This window comes from Aethalodelphis obliquidens, unplaced genomic scaffold (assembly GCF_003676395.1).
Source record: "Aethalodelphis obliquidens isolate GAN/ISIS:26980383/991018 unplaced genomic scaffold, ASM367639v1 scaffold35, whole genome shotgun sequence".
Classification (NCBI taxonomy): domain Eukaryota; kingdom Metazoa; phylum Chordata; class Mammalia; order Artiodactyla; family Delphinidae; genus Aethalodelphis; species Aethalodelphis obliquidens.
In genome coordinates this window covers 6,087,627-6,103,646 of record NW_020837979.1, presented here as the reverse complement: position 1 = coordinate 6,103,646, position 16,020 = coordinate 6,087,627, and the positions used below count along the sequence as shown (strand labels likewise).

The 16,020-nt window shown below is 39.8% G+C and overlaps 1 protein-coding gene across 1 annotated transcript in view; it reads right to left on the bottom strand.

Annotated features, from left to right (window-relative positions):
• The window catches only part of LONRF2 (LON peptidase N-terminal domain and ring finger 2), a 37,276-nt gene that overhangs the window by 17,184 nt on the left and 4,072 nt on the right, over window positions 1-16,020 (bottom strand). Inside the window, exons 2-3 of the mRNA XM_027128816.1 lie at window positions 7,526-7,644; window positions 774-896 (exon numbers count right to left, since the gene is read on the bottom strand). Of these exons, the coding sequence (XP_026984617.1) occupies window positions 774-896; window positions 7,526-7,644 (242 nt within the window). The remainder of the gene's footprint in view (window positions 1-773; window positions 897-7,525; window positions 7,645-16,020) is intronic.

The window sequence follows — 16,020 nt, the reverse complement described above, 5'->3', positions numbered from 1 at the left end:
AGAGGAGGAAACCTGACAACCCCGTTCTATGGGGAGAGGATGTTAGGTTCAAAGAACTAGTTAAGGCGAAGATGATAGCTCTTCTCTAATACCTAAGGCGGTTTAAATTAAGGAGGAAAAACTTCTCTCTTGCTCCAGAGACTAAAACTCAACTGTAGAGTGGAAATTACAGGGTAAGTGTACCGTACAAGTTGAAAATAAACAGTGTTAAAATATGGAAACGTTGATGTAAAAGCAAGGACTCCTTGTCATTGGAAATGCTAAGACTGTGTGCCTACTGTACAGGCCTTTTTATAGGGCAGGTCCCCACATCAAGTGTGACTCGACGACCTCTAATAAGACTGGGTTAAAGATTTGCATAAAACAGCAGGTGTTTCTGCTCCATGTTGGTAAAGCTCTGCTGAAAATTTCAAGTCAACCTATGTAGCTCAATCGATAACTTTTGCATAAATCATGATGTCTCTTACAGGGCTTCTGCACAAACTACAGTCCTAGGATAAAGCACTTTGCCTCCCCAGCTGCACACATCTACCCTGCCTCAGTAATACGTGTCACTATTTCAGTAGAATTGAGGTATGTGTACACTGTCTCATGAAACATGCGGCATCATCAAATGCATGAACTCATCATTATCACTGTGTGTTTTAAATCACACTGTCATGAATAATTCAGAACTACATTTCTTGTTCATTTTACGTGTAGCAGCTACTCAGCATGGACACAAAGGCTGAAGATAAGACTTCAAGAGGAAAGTCATTGAATGGAAATCACACCTTCTGCACTTCTTTCTTCACTGAGTTACATTCAGGATTCAAAGCCAGGCAGTAGAGAAACTCCTTCAACACTTCCTTACTTCTTCCCAGTCCGGAAAGAGCCAGAGCTTTCACGTGATGTCCCTGGATTCATCCAAAGATATACATTTGAAAAAACAGTGTGATGATATACTCACGTACAAACAGCCCTGAAATTAAAAAAAAAATCACTGGAACTGTTTTATTTGCACATTAAGTAGAATAAACACAAGCCCACCGAGGATGGCTCTAGCTCTACTGCCTTCGAAACTGGGCAAACCTGAATGTCCCACAAGTGCAACACACAATCAGAACACAGGAGTCCATACCTGGAATGTGAGCCCAAAGCAGTTCCAAGGGACATGCTGAGAGACAACTGACTGTCTACCACCCTTCACTCACCCAGCAATCACAGGTCACTACCATGTTCCTGTCTTCAAGGAGCTTACAGTCTCGTGGGAGCACACAGACAGGACAGACATAACTAACACAAAGTGTAATATACAAAGTCCCACAACAGAAATGAACAAAACGCAATATGGGTCAATATTTTCCAACAGCATTTTGTTTTTGCTTTATGGATGCAGTGCGGCAACGAAGACCCAATGCAGCCAAAAATAAAAATAAATTGATTTAAGAAAAGGGAGGGCATACTTGTCTTGCTCCTGACCACTGAGAAAAGGCTTTTAACTTTTCACCACTGAACATGATTTTGGCTGTGAGCTTGTCATATATAGCCTTTATCACGCTGAGGTTCATTCCTTCTATACTTAATTCGTTGAGAGTTTATGTCATAAAAGGGGGCTGAATTTTGTCAGATGCCTTTTCTGCATTTATTAAGATGACCAGGGTTTCCCTGGTGGCGCAGTGGTTGAGAGTCCACCTGCCGATGCAGGGGACATGGGTTCGTGCCCCGGTCCGGGAAGATCCCACATGCCGCGGAGCGGCTGGGCCCATGAGCCATGGCCGCTGCGCCTGCGCGTCCGGAGCCTGTGCTTCGCAATGGGAGAGGCCACAACAGTGAGAGGCAAAAAAAAAAAAAAAAAAAAGATGACCCTATAATTTTTATCCTCCATTCTGTTAATGTGGGGTATCACACTGACTGATCTGCATATGTTGAACCATCCCTGCATCCTAAGGATAAATCCCACTTGATCCCGCTGTAGTGATCCTTCAGTGTGCTCTTTCATTTGGTTTGCTGGTATTTTGTCGAGAATTTGTGCATCTACATTCATTAGAGATAACTGGCCTATACTTTTCTTCTCTTGCAGTGGCCTTGTCTAGCTTCAGTATTGGGGTAATGCTAACCTCATAAAACGATGTTGGAAGTGCTCCATCCTCCCTCAATTTTTGGAAGAGTTTGGTGAGGATTGGCATTAATTCTTCTTTAAATTGATAGAATAGATTGATATCAATTTAGATTGATAGAATTCATCAGTGAAGCCACCTGGTTCTGGGATTTTCTGTTCTGGGAGATTTTCCATTACTGGTTCAATCCCCTTGATTGTTATTGGTCTGTCCAGATTTTCTAATTACTTCTTGATTCAAGACTTGGTAGGCTGTATGTTTCTAGGAATTTACCTATTTCTTCTAAATTATCTAATTTGTTGGTTTATAAATGTTCCAAGTAGTCACTGAACCTTTGTATTTTTGTGGTATCAAATGTCTTCTCTTTTACTCATAATTTTATTTATTTGAGTCATCTCTTTCTTCCCTAGTCTAGCTAAGGGTTTGTCAATTTTAACTTTTCAAGAAACCAAATCTTAGCTTTGTTCATCTTTTATGTTGTCTTTCTCGTCTCAATTTCATTTATTCCTGCTCTTTTTTACTTCCTTCTGCTAACTTAGTTTGTTCTTTAGGTTCTTGAGATTTAAGGCTGTTGTTTTCTTTTATTTTTTTAAAGCATTAGTATCTATTTATTTATTTATATTTATTTATTTTTGGCTGTGTTGGGTCTTAATTGCTGCATGCAGGCTTTCTCTAGTTGAGTGAGCGGGGGCTACTCTCCATTGCGGTGGCTTCTCTTGTTGAAGAGCATGGGCTCTAGGCACGAGGATTTCAGTAGTTGTGGCACGCAGGCTCAGTAGTTGTGGCTCTCAGGCTCTAGAGTGCAGGCTCAGCAGTCCTGGCGCACGGGCTTAGTTGCTCTGTGGCATGTGGGATCTTCCTGGACAAGGGCTCGAACCCGTGTCCCCTGCATTGGCAGGTGGATTCTTAACCACCGCGCCACCAAGGAAGTCCCTGAGGTTGTTTATTTTAGATCTTACTTTTTTCTTAATGTAAAAGTTTAGTGCTACAACTTCCTTGTTAGAACTGCTTTTGCTGCATCCCATACATTTTGGTATGCTGTGCTTCCACTTTGGTTCGTCTCTGGGTATTTTTCTATTTTCCTTTTGATTTCTTCTTTGGCTCAGTGGTTGCTCACAAGCCTGTTGTTTAATTCCTATGTATTTGTGACTTTTCTAGCTTTCCTCCTATTATGTATTTCTAGTTTCATACCACTGTGTCTGGAAAAGATACCGGATAAAATTCCAATCATCTTAAAATTATTAAGACTTGCTTTGTGACCTAGCATATGATCTATCATGGAGAATGTTGTGTGCCCTTGAAAACATATATTTTGCTGCTGTTTGTTGGAATGTTCTGTATATGTCTATTCGACTCATTTGATCCAGGAGTCCACTATTCCTTATTCAAGTTCAAGTCCATTATTTCCTTATTGATTTTCCATCTGCATGACCTGGCTTCAGGGGATCATCTAAACTCCCCTTCACCTAAAGTTGGCTGTGAGGGTACCAGCTGGGTAGGGGTGCACTGGCACCATCTCCATGCAGATCTGCCAGCTGAGTTCAACACTGGCAAAGACCGTGGCGACACTCAGCAGCTGAGACTGCCAGCATCCCATGGGTACCTGCAATGGCAGCGGCAGCTAGGGCTGCTGGGGTCCTCCTCTTCTCTTCTACGTGTGGGGGGATGTTCCAGCTGAGGGGATCCCTCTGTGGTACCAGGCCTGAGGCACTTGCATTCAGAGCAGAGCAGGAGTCACAAGCTCAGTGGCAGGCAGAACTACCGTGGCCCCTGTGGCCTGGGACACAGGCTCACTTGCTGCGATGATGGAGTCAGTATCTGAGGTGCAAGTGTGTGCACATCACGCATGGAACCGGGGTCTGGGTCCCCCTGCAGTGATTTGTATTTAAGGGGGTCAAGAGGGGGCAAGATGCAGCAGCAGCAAAGCCCAGGGATAACAGGGCACAGAGGTGTCCCAATTGAGGAGGAAGGGATGGAGCACAGAGCAACAGCTGCACAGTCTGGTGACAGAGAGTCAAAGTCCCAACTGAGGACCCAGGGGGTGGGGCACAGAGCAGCAGCTTCATGGTCCCGTGATGGCAGAGTAGCAGATGCATAGACCCTAACTCACTTAGGCCCCAGGGGGAAGGGCACAGCACAGAGGCAGCTCTGATTCCCACAGGTGGTGAGGCCCTGTGGCACCCTAATCCTCGTGAGTGGGGCCCAGCAGCAACCTGGGTTCCTGAAAGCAGGTCTCACCACAGTGAGAGCTCCAGCACTGGGAAGGAGACCCTGGGGAAGGACCCTGGGCAGCTCCATCATCTGGGTTCAGGATTGGTGAAGACTGTAAACGTCCTTGGAAGCAAAGGCTGCAGAGGTCCATGGTGGTGACAAGGATTGCTGAGGTCCTCCTGTTCTTCTTTCCCCATGGGGTGAAATCCCTCTGAGGGTATATTTCTACAGACTTTTAAGTCTGTATCTTTGCATTTAAAATTGACTCCTGTAGGCAGACACCATGTAGTTAGTTGGTCCTTGCTTTGGTCTATTTGTGGTGCACTTCATCACTTCCTTTATATTTGAGTTACAATTTACTGTTTTCCTTCAGACTTGAAAAATTCCTTTAGCATTTCTTGTAGTACACATCTGCTGGCAACAAAGACATGTTTCCTAAAAATGTCTTTATTTCAGCTTCATTTTAAAGATATATTTTTACTGGACATAGACCTTTGGTTGAAAGGTTTCTTCTTTGGGCACTTTGAATATGCTATTCCAATGTTAACTGGCTTCCACAGTTTCTGATGATCTGTCATTAATGATCTTATTATCTTCCTGTATGTCGTTTTTCTCACTTCATGTCATCTTTCTCCTGGTGCATTCAAGAATTTCTTTTTGTCTTTGGATTCCTGAGTGGCAGTCATTATGATGTGTCAGGGAGTGTATTTATTTGCATTTATTTTGCTTTGGGGTCATTAAGCTTCTTAGATCTGAAATTAATATTTTCTATTAAATTTGGAAAGCTTTCAGCCCTTATTTCTTCAAAAATTTTTCTGCCATTTTCTAGCTTCTCCTTCTGGGATTCCAATTACACATATATTGTACCATATGTTTCTAAGATTCATTTTTCTTTAAACTTTTTTGTTTCTGTTCTTTGGATCGTGTAATTTCTATCACTCTATCCTCAGTTTCACAGATTATTTTGCCGTGTGTAATGTGCTATTGAGCTTATATAGCAATCTTTTATTTCAGCATTTGTATTTTTCAGCTCTAGTATTTCCATTTTTTATAGTTTCAATTTCTCCCTTGGGACTGTCTATTAATTCCAAGACACCACACTTTCCTTCAATTCTTTGGACATAATTTCATTTAATCCTCTAAACTTACTTATAATAGCTGCTTTGAAGTCTTTCTCTGCTAAATGCAACTTCTGGGCCCACAGGAAGACAATTTTTATTGACTATCTTCTATCCCGAGTAAAGGTCAACAATTCCTCTTCCTCTGCATGTCTAGTATTTTTGGTTAACACTGGATATTTTACATAACATGTTGTATCAACTCTGCATTTTGTTGTATTCGTCTGAGGATTACCGGGTTTTGTTTTAGGAGGCAGTTAACTTTCCTGGATTCAGCTGCATCAACTTATCACTTGCTGGGTTATATTTCTGAATATGGACAAATGATTTGCTAGTACTGGCCCATCTCTATTTGCACCAAAAGCTTGGACTCAGTATCAGCCATGGCTGCTTGCTTGAAAGGATGGCTTTGCTTGGGTAAAACACCTGCTGCACCAGCCCCGCCTGAAGCTTCCATCTCATCTTAACCACAGTTGACCGACTTATCCTCCCTCCAGTCCTCTGAACGCATCTTCCAATGGCACTTCCTCTAGCTGCAATGGTAACCTGGAAATGAACTTCTGTCCTTTACTATCTTAAAGTGATTATCAAGGCTGCACTTCTGCTGGAGCTGTTCTTCACTAGACATATATCAAGAACTGAGATTCACAGATTTACAATAAACCCTGAAAATAAAACCAAAATCCCAAAGGCTAGAGATCCATTTGCTGCCTCCCTGACATGTAACTTTGTAGTAATTAAGTCTGTCTTTTGTCAGAGACACACTGCCAGGTTGTTAGCACAAAGATCAATACCGTGGAGAAGAATCTAGCATCAAAGGGCAACATAGGTCTACTGTCAATCAGAAATACTAGACTTGTAATTCACAGTCCTTAAGGCTCAATCACTACTGATAGAAATTACCTCAGAAGAATAAAAGATCAAGGGATCAGAGAAAAAGTATCAGAAATACGAGTAGGGAATGTATTTAGTGAAGCAAACAAGCAGCAAAATGAATTTCCGGGCTTGGTCCAACAAACGTTGGCTTCCCATTCTTGGACTCATCCCCACACCCATCTTAATACTCAATCTAATATGAAAACATTTTGTTTTAAAGGATGACTGGTTGGATGAACGGATGGATGGAAGGAAGAAAGGAAGAGCAAGCTACATCCCTGTCTATTAACCTGGGTTAATGTTTCTTCAGTGTTTCTAAAACAAAGATGATTATAAAGCAACACAGCAGGAGAAAAAAGTATTTTTATTAGATAACAGAGAATGCTATAGGCATTAATCTCATCACAAGTTCTTTAAAACGTTAAAATCTCTTAAGGGGTTTAAAATTCAAAAATTCATGAAAAAAGTTACAACTTTTATTCTTTGACTCCTTAAAGACCTCAAGACAACTTAAGCTACTGTTATTAGGTTAGCAAACCTTATTTCGTGTCACTAGAGGAAGTAATATCAGACCTTTCCAACCAAGACACAGAGATTAAAATTATTACAAAATAAATACATACAAAACATTCACCCTTTTACTAACACCATTTATATGCACCATGCATATTAGGGCCCAACTGCTAATCACTATTATTATGATTATAATAATAATATAGTATCTTCCTACTTAAACTATAATTTTAAACATTTCCTCTTTATTCACCAATTCATAAAATTCTATTCGTTTATATATTTGTTCAGTGCCTAAGGCATATTATTCAGCTAATCATCTACTAATAGTAATCTAAATTAGTGTTTCCTATCCAGATCCAGTTGGAAGCTTGGTCTTTTAAACTGAATTGGTTTATTATGAAGTGGATTGCTACATTTAGACTACCTACAATTTGAGGGAAATGTACTCTGTCCGTAGGTACTAATCACAACGATCTTACTTTATTCTTCAGAAAATCCCATACACAGGTAACTATGTTCAATATCCTGTGACAAACCATAATGGAAAAGAATATGAAAAAGAATGTATATACGCGTAACTGAATCACTTTGCTGGATGGCAGAAATTACCACAACACTGTAAATCAACTATACTTCAATAGAATTTTTAAAAATCCCATAAATTTACATTTATTATCTCCAAAGCCAACCTATACAAACAAATACCTTAGGCAGGAGAGGTTCATTCTGACAAACTGCACTGGCGTCCTGCAGAGCCTGTTCATAGTTCTTCGTGGATAAATACAGCTCTGCTCGCAGCAGCAATAACGAATTATCACCAGGAGCTGAAAGGCATGAGGAATGGAAATAAATAAAACTGACTGCATTTTTAAAAGATGATCTTTAAGTCATTAAAAATATTAAATTAGAAAACAAACATAAAGGTAAAATACATAACACCTCCTCTAATCATATGCAGAGTTCCGTAGTTTGATAAGTATATTTTACATAGCTTTTCTCAGGAAATCAGAAAGAGAATGAGTAAGGTTTCAAAATGCACCAGGAAAAACAGACTGCTACACACACACTAGCTGCGACATCATCTCTATTGAGTAGATGCTGAATCATCTTAATGTTCTAACTAGGTATTTAAAAAGAAAAGATTTAGAATAATTTTCTTGAAAGTACACAAGGAAATTCACACTTAAAAACAGAAAAGTAAACCATGATTTGTTTTTCTATGCAACTGAGCGGGTGCAGATTCGTACCCATGATATGTTCAGGTAAGTGGGAAAAGAAGGGAAAACAGGTCTTCCTTTTCCCTAGATTCTTCAAACGGAAGAGATCTTGAGAATTACAGTGCTCATATGCTACTAAGGACCTAAGAACAGCTTACAGAGAAGCTAACAGTGCTCTCACTGTGAAGTGATGACAGTGTATGAAGTTGTTGATTAGGCAGGGTACCATGGAAACGTGACAAAGCCGGAGCTCAAGAAAGCAGAACCATCATGGCCGTGTTTCTAGGCCGCTGTACAGAGTTCACTCTACCCATACTCACTGTGTAGTCTTTGAAGTAGAGCTGAAGGGTGCATTTTAGTTCATCAATAAAATTCTGGGCGCCTAAAATGTGTTCTCATCTCTCCACTGAAGACGCATTTTTGACCTGCTCCAAATCCTTGATCTTGACCTTTTTCTCAAAGTAACCACTTGGTACTTTCCAAAGCCTACCACATCTCCTCTCTGTTTACAGAGTTAACTGGTCAAAGGTGCAGGCAGGGCATGGGGAGCAGGTATTAAATTATGTTACTGCTACAAATGTATAATATAGAGAAGGTATGACAAGGAAAAAAGTGAGAAAAGGGAAAAGTAACAGCAGGAATGGAGGAGCCAAACAAGAAAAGCTGAATTTTTTAAAAAGACACTGACAGGCTGGAGCAGAGATTAACAACTTTTTCTGTAAAAGGCCAGACATTAAATATTTTAGGCTTTGCAGGGAAAGAGGTCAACTTGAGGGTATTATGCAGGTATTTGTACAACAAGAGAGAAAACAAATATTTACACCTTTTTTATTGACAAACTGCAAAATATAGTAATTTAGTTCTTTTTTTGTAGTATAGGTCTACTAATTAGAAAAATGGAATTCTCTTAGAGAAGACAACATTCTCCTCAATTCAGGTTCAAAGTTAGTGTTCCCTGTCATAAAAATTGATTGAAAATGTTCACCTATTGATCTGCAATGACATTTTACATATTCACCTTTGAAAAGGCACACAGGTACTATGGAATACTGATGTCAATCCACACGCATATAATTTTAAATTGAGCATTTCACTGCCTGGAAAGTGTTTATAGAATTCTATTAGATTCTTTTTTTTTTTTTTTTTTCAGTATGCGGGCCTCTCACTGTTGTGGCCTCTCCCGTTGCGGAGCACAGGCTCCGGACGCGCAGGCTCAGCGGCCATGGCTCACGGGCCCAGCCGCTCCGCGGCATGTGGGATCTTCCCGGACCGGGGCACGAACCCGTGTCCCCTGCAGCGGCAGGCGGACTCTCAACCACTGCACCACCAGGGAAACCCTCTATTAGATTCTTCTCATGATATCTGCCCCTTTAGTATGTCAATATACACTAAATATAATCGCAGATTAATCATTTTCAACTGAATATTAGATGAAAGCGCCTCAGTTGCATGGTTGAATGCATTTTGAAATACAGAAATCTTCTTTGGAGACTTTTGGAAATCTAAAACAAACAAAACAAAACAAAACCGCTGCTGGAAGTACAGTGTGAGCTTGGGAAACATACCTACGAAGGCATTAAAACAAGCGGGTATTAAATTTCATAGAATGCTCTTCCAGCAGCTATTACATGCAGTATATCTCCTCCCTGTTATTACAGTGAACCACGTTGAAAGATTTGTCCAACGTTGAATTATCCTTACATTCCTTGGATAAGCCTTCCTTCCTGACCTTAACTCTTATTACACTGCTGGATTCAAAATATTACTAAGAAGTTTAATTAAGGTTTGTGCATCTATGTACATGTCAGACCAGTCTATAAATTTTTTTCCCGTGCAAGCTTTACCTGATAACAGTAACAAGATTATTCTAACCCTACAAAATGAGATGGAAATCTTTCCAAACTTTTTTATGAGCTATCGATAAAATAAGATGGGAGTTAATCTTCCTTGAAAGTTTATTAGATCTTGCTTGACAGTAGTGCCTCTGTTCAGAAGAAAATCCCTGAGTTCAATTTCTTTAATGTTTTTTGGTCCATATCAGTATTTTACTTCTTCCTGGATCAATTCTGGTAATTTATAGTTCCCTTAAAATTGTTCTTTTCCTATTGATTTTAAGATCTGTTGTATTTATATCTGCAGTTATACTTTCCTTCATTCCTGATGCTACTTGTGCTTTGCATTTGTCTTCATCGCACTTGCCAAACGTGTCTGTTTTACCAGTTTTATAATAAACCAGCTTCTCACTTGTTAACCGGCTCAATTTTTCCTGTTTCACTAATTTTTCTGTTTTTCCACTATTTTGTTGCTTATACTTTGTGTTAGCTCAATTGATGTTGAGTTTCCTGAGTGAAAAACACATTTCATTTACATTTATTTTTAATCTTTTTCTAATGCGTTTAAGCCTCCACTCCTCAGATTCTAAAGGCTGCTTTTACTGAAGTCCGAGGGCAATAAAATTCACTTCCCATCTAGACGTTGAATGAATCAAACTATTTTCTTTGCTGGCTTCTAGCATTTGACAACCCATTTATGAAGCCAGCACTTCATAAATTTAACCTATTAAAACATTTAAAATAAATCTCAACACATTTTCTAAGCATCAAGCCTTAAGCTTAATAATACTGAGAATTTATTGAGGAATCGCTCAAAAATGAATGGAAGAAGAAAAACAATTTAAAATGTTTTGTGGAGAGAAGGTAAATGGAAGAAAAATGTTTCCTCCAAAAAAACTAACACAAAATTTCAGACAGTTTACCAATTAACCCCTGTACAGGCAAAAGATTCAGAAGAGGACAGCCTGAGAACAGGCTTTGTGAGAAGAGAAGAGAGATTGTAGTTTGTGTTTAGGGCTGATCAAAGGCTGTTCTCCTCCAATTGCCACCCAGGGCCACTGTGGTGCTGGGAGCTGGGGTTACTGCTGGACAGTCTGTCCAGTGAGTGGGCAGTGGAGAGAAGTAGAGACCTATACAAGTGCTACTTTAAAAGGGTTGAATGAAGTGACACAAAGCAATGACAACTGGGTAGTGTTCCCAATGAATAGAAGGAATGAATAGCAATCTCCTCATAGGTTATTTGTTCAAACTAATGTAGGACTTACAAAGTCAAGTCCATAAATCTTGAGTGTACACCTTGAACTTTACATATGTTACACCCATGTAATCACCACCATGGTCATTTCCAGGATCTACGAAGGTTCCCTTGGGCACTTTCCCAGTTAGGACACCTCTCCAAAGGGTCACCACCAGTCTGACGTCTATCACTACAGATTACTTTAGCCTATTTTTGAACTTCTTATACATGGAGTTATATAAATGGAATGGACCCTTGTATCTTTCACTCAGTATCATTCTGTGAGATTCATCCATATTATTGTAGGTCTCAGTGGTCTTTTTAAAAAATAAACTTTTGTGTAATATTATTTTGTGCATTTTACACAAAATACTCTGAATTGATTTACTTACTCTACTGGAGGGCTGTTTCTCAAATGTTTCTGGCACATATAAGTAAAGCTGACACATTCTTGCATGTGTCTCCTCGTGGACATGACATTCATTTCTATTGGTGTATACTCAGAAGTGGAAACACTGTGTCAGAGGTTGTATATATGCTTAGCTTTAGTAGGTACTCCCAAACATTTAACCTCTACCAAGTGACATTTCCACCAGCAACATAAGAGTTCCAATTCCTTCAAATACTTGCCCAAACTATGTAAATGTTTAACCATGTAAATGGTTAAACTTTCATTTTAACCATTCTGGCGGGTATGTAGTAAGATCTTATTTTAGTTTCAATTTGCATTTGATCACCAATTATGTTGGGCACCCTTTCATATGTTTATTGCCCTTTTGAGACCTACTTTTGTAAAGCATCTGTTGAAGTCTTTGCCTATTTTTTGGACAGACTTCGTTTTTGAACCGTAGGCATTCTATCAATATTCTGGACTTGCATTCTCAGTAAGACACATATTACATATACATACCACCTTTTCACTCTTTTAGGGGGTCTCTGAACAAAAAGTTCTTCATTTTAATCAAATCAAATTTATTTTTTCTTTTATCATCCTTTTAGTGCCTTATTCAAGAAAAAATTGCCTGTCCCAAGTTCATATTCTCCTATGATTTCTTTTAGAAATCTAATTGTAATTTCAATGTATGAGGTAAGTGTCCAGGTTAATTTTTTTCCATATGAATAAGCAACTGACTCAGACTATTTAAAATACTTCTTTCCCCAGTGAATTCCACTGGCATCTTTGTAGTAAATCAAGTGTCAGTTTCTGTGTGTCTATCCTTGGGCCAATACAACTCTTAATCACTGCAACATCACAGTACGTCTTGATACTTTATAAACTCTCCAGCTCTGTTATTTTTCTTCAATACTGCCTTGGTCATTCATCAATTTCCACCAAAACCATTGGCTGAGACTTTGAAATTGCATTGAGTCTACAGTTCCATCTGTAGAGTACAGATATCTTATTGATACCCAGACTTGCAAGTCATGAAAATAAAATCTTTCCATTTGTTTAAGTCCACTTTAATTTCCCCCAGAAATGTTTTGTATTTTCAGTGTAGAGGTTGTGAACATCCTTCAGATATTTCAGGATTTATTCCAAGAAATTTTTTGTTCAATGGGTTGTTTCCAAATTCTGTTTTCTATTTGTTCTTTACTAAGTATTTATAATTATCATTGGTCTTTCTATATTGACCCAATATTCAACACTCTTGATAATTCGCTTATAATTTATAATAGTCCAAATATTATTCTGGAGTCTCTAGGTACTCCCACACATGATCTACAAATAATAACTGTTTTATTTTTCCAGTTTTGATGCTCTTTTATTTTCTCCTCATTACACTCACTAGAATCTTTAGTACAATGTTGAGTGGCAGTGATGACAGTGAACAACCCTGTCACCTAGTGAATGGGGAAATATTCAATATTTAATTAGGATGGTTTCTACAGATATTCTTTAACATATTAAGAATGTTTCCTTTTATTCCTAGTTTCCTGGGAGATTTTAACAGACATACGATTTTTCTCCTTTATTCTGTACATGTGGTTGATTTACAATGAACAAAGTAACATTCTACTTGATCATGATGTATTGTTCTGTAAGTTTATTACCAGATTCAACTTGCTAATATTTTGTTTGGGATTTTTGTACCAATGCTCATAAGAAATATTGGACAGTATTTTTCCTTTCTTACAACTGACGTTTGCGCTCACCTTTCTTTCCTCCTTTCTACTTCCTTGGGATTCGATTTGCTTTTCTTCCTCTAGTATCTTGAAATAGAAGCCTGGAGATCACTGATTTTCAACTTTCCTTTTGTAGTAGAGACATTTAAAGCAATAAATTTCCCTCTAAGCATTGTTGCAATGACATCCCATAGTTTTACATACAGGCATACATGAGCGAGATTGTGGGTTCAGTTCCAGACCATCACAATAAAGCAAGTCACACATTTTTTTGGTTTCCAGAGCACATAAAAGTTTTGTTTACACTATATTATAGTCTATCAAGTGTGCAATAGCAGTATATCTAAAAAAAACAATGTGTATACCTTAATTTAAAAATACTTTACTGTTGGGCTTCCCCGGTGGCGCAGTGGTTGAGAGTCCGCCTCTCGATGCCGGGGACACGGGTTCGTGCCCCGGTCCGGGAAGATCTCACATGCCGCGGAGCGACTGGGCCCGTGAGCTGTGGCCGCTGAGCCTGCGCATCTGGAGCCTGTGCTCCGCAACGGGAGAGGCCACAGCAGTGAGAGGCCTGCGTCCCGCAGAAAACAAAAACAAAAACAACTTTACTGTTAAAAAACATGCTAACCATCAACTGAGCCTCAAGCAAGCCATCACCTTTTTGCTGGTGGAGGGTCTTGCCTTGATGCTGATGGCTGCTGGCTGACGAGGGTGGCGGCTGCTGGAAGTTGAGGTGTCTGTGGCAGTTTCTTAAAATGAAACAATGAAGCATATGCCACAGTGACTGACTCCTCCTTTCATAAGCAATTTCTCACAGCATGCACTGCTGTTTCACAGCATTTTACCCACGGCAGAATGTCTTTCAAAACCGGCATCAATCTTCTCAAACCCTGCTGCTGCTTCATAAACTAAGTTTACATAATAGTCTAAGTCCTCTGTTATCGGTTCAACAATCTTCACAGCATCTTCACCAGTAGATTCCATATCAAGAAATCACTTTTTTTTTTTTTTTGCAGTACGTGGGCCTCTCTCACTGTTGTGGCCTCTCCCGCTGCGGAGCACAGGCTCCGGACGCGCAGGCTCAGCGGCCATGGCTCACGGGCCCAGCCGCTCCGCGGCATGTGGGATCTTCCCAGACCGGGGCACGAACCCGTGTCCCCTGCATCAGCAGGCAGACTCTCAACCACTGCGCCACCAGGGAAGCCCAAGAAATCACCTTCTTTGCTCATCCTTAAGAAGCAACTCACCTACTAGTTTTATCCTGAGATGGCAGGAATTCAGTCACATCTTCTGGTTCCACTTCTAATTCTAGTTCTCTTGCTGTCTCCACCACATCTGCAGTGACTTCCTCCATGAAGTCTTGAACGCCTCAAAGTCATCCATGAAAGTTGGAGTCAACTTCTTCCAAACTCCTGTGAATGTTGACATTTGTACCTCTTCTCATGAATCACAAATGTTCTTAACAGCACCTAGAATCGTGCGTCCTTTCCAGAAGATTTTCAATTTCCTTTGCCCAGATCCACCTGAGGAGTCACTTTATCTGGCAGCTATAGCCTTACGAAATGTATTTCTTCAATAGTAAGACTTGAAAGTTGAAATTACTCCTTGACCCTTGGGCTGCAGAATGGGTATTGTGTTAGCTGGCATGAAAACAACATTAATCTCTTTGTACATCTCCATCAGAGCTCTTGGGTGACCAGATGCATTGTCAATGAGCAGTAATAGTTTGAAAGGAATCTTTTTTCTGAGCAGCAGGTACCCACAGTGGGCTTAAGATATTCAGTAAACCATGTTGTAAACAGATGTGTTGTCGTCTGGAGTTTGTTGTTTCACTTATAGATCACAGGCAGAGTAAATGTAGCATAATTCTTAAGGACCCTAGGATTTTCAGAATGGTAAAGGAGCACCGGATTCAACTTAAAATCCCCAGCTGCATTAGCCCTTAACAAGAGAGGCAGCCAGTCCTTGAAAGCTTTGAAGACAGGCATTGACTTCTCCTCTCTAGCTATGAAAGTCCTAAATGGCACCTCCTTCTAATAGAAGGGTACTTCGTCTACATTGAAAATCTGTTGTTTGGTGTAGCCATCTTCATTAATGATCTTGGCTAGACCTTCTGGATAACTTGCTGCAGCTTCTACATCAACACTTCACCTTGCACTTTTATGTTATGGAGACAGCTTCTTTCCTTAAACCTCATGAACCAAACTCTGCTAGCTTCAGAGTTTTCTTCTGCAGCTTCCTTACCTCTCAGTCTTCATAGAATTAAAGAGAGTTAGGGCCTTGCTCTGGATTAGGCTTTGGCTTTAGGCAATGTTGAGGCTGGTGTGCTCTATCCAGACCCCTATAACGCTCTGCATATCAGCAATAAGGCTGTTTCACTTTATCATTCATGTGTTCACTGTAGTAGCTCTTTTAATATCCTTCAAGAACTCTTCCTTTGCATTCACAGCTTGGCTAGGTGTTTGGCACAAGAGGCCAAGTTTTTGCCCTGTCTCAGCTTTCAACATGCTTTCCTCATTAAGCTTAAATATTTCTAGCTTCTGATTTAAAGTGAGATGCATGACTCTTCCTTTCACTTGAACACTTAGAGGCCATTTTAGGGTTCTTAATTGGCCTAATTTCAATACTGTTATGTGTCAGAGAACAGGAAGTCCCAAGGAGAGGGAAAGAGTTTGAAATAATCAATATTCTCTTATATTTTTTCATGTATTTACTCTGTCTAGTGATCTTCATTCCTTCCTTTAGTTCCATGCTACCATCTGCACCATTTTCCTTTAACCTGAAGAATTC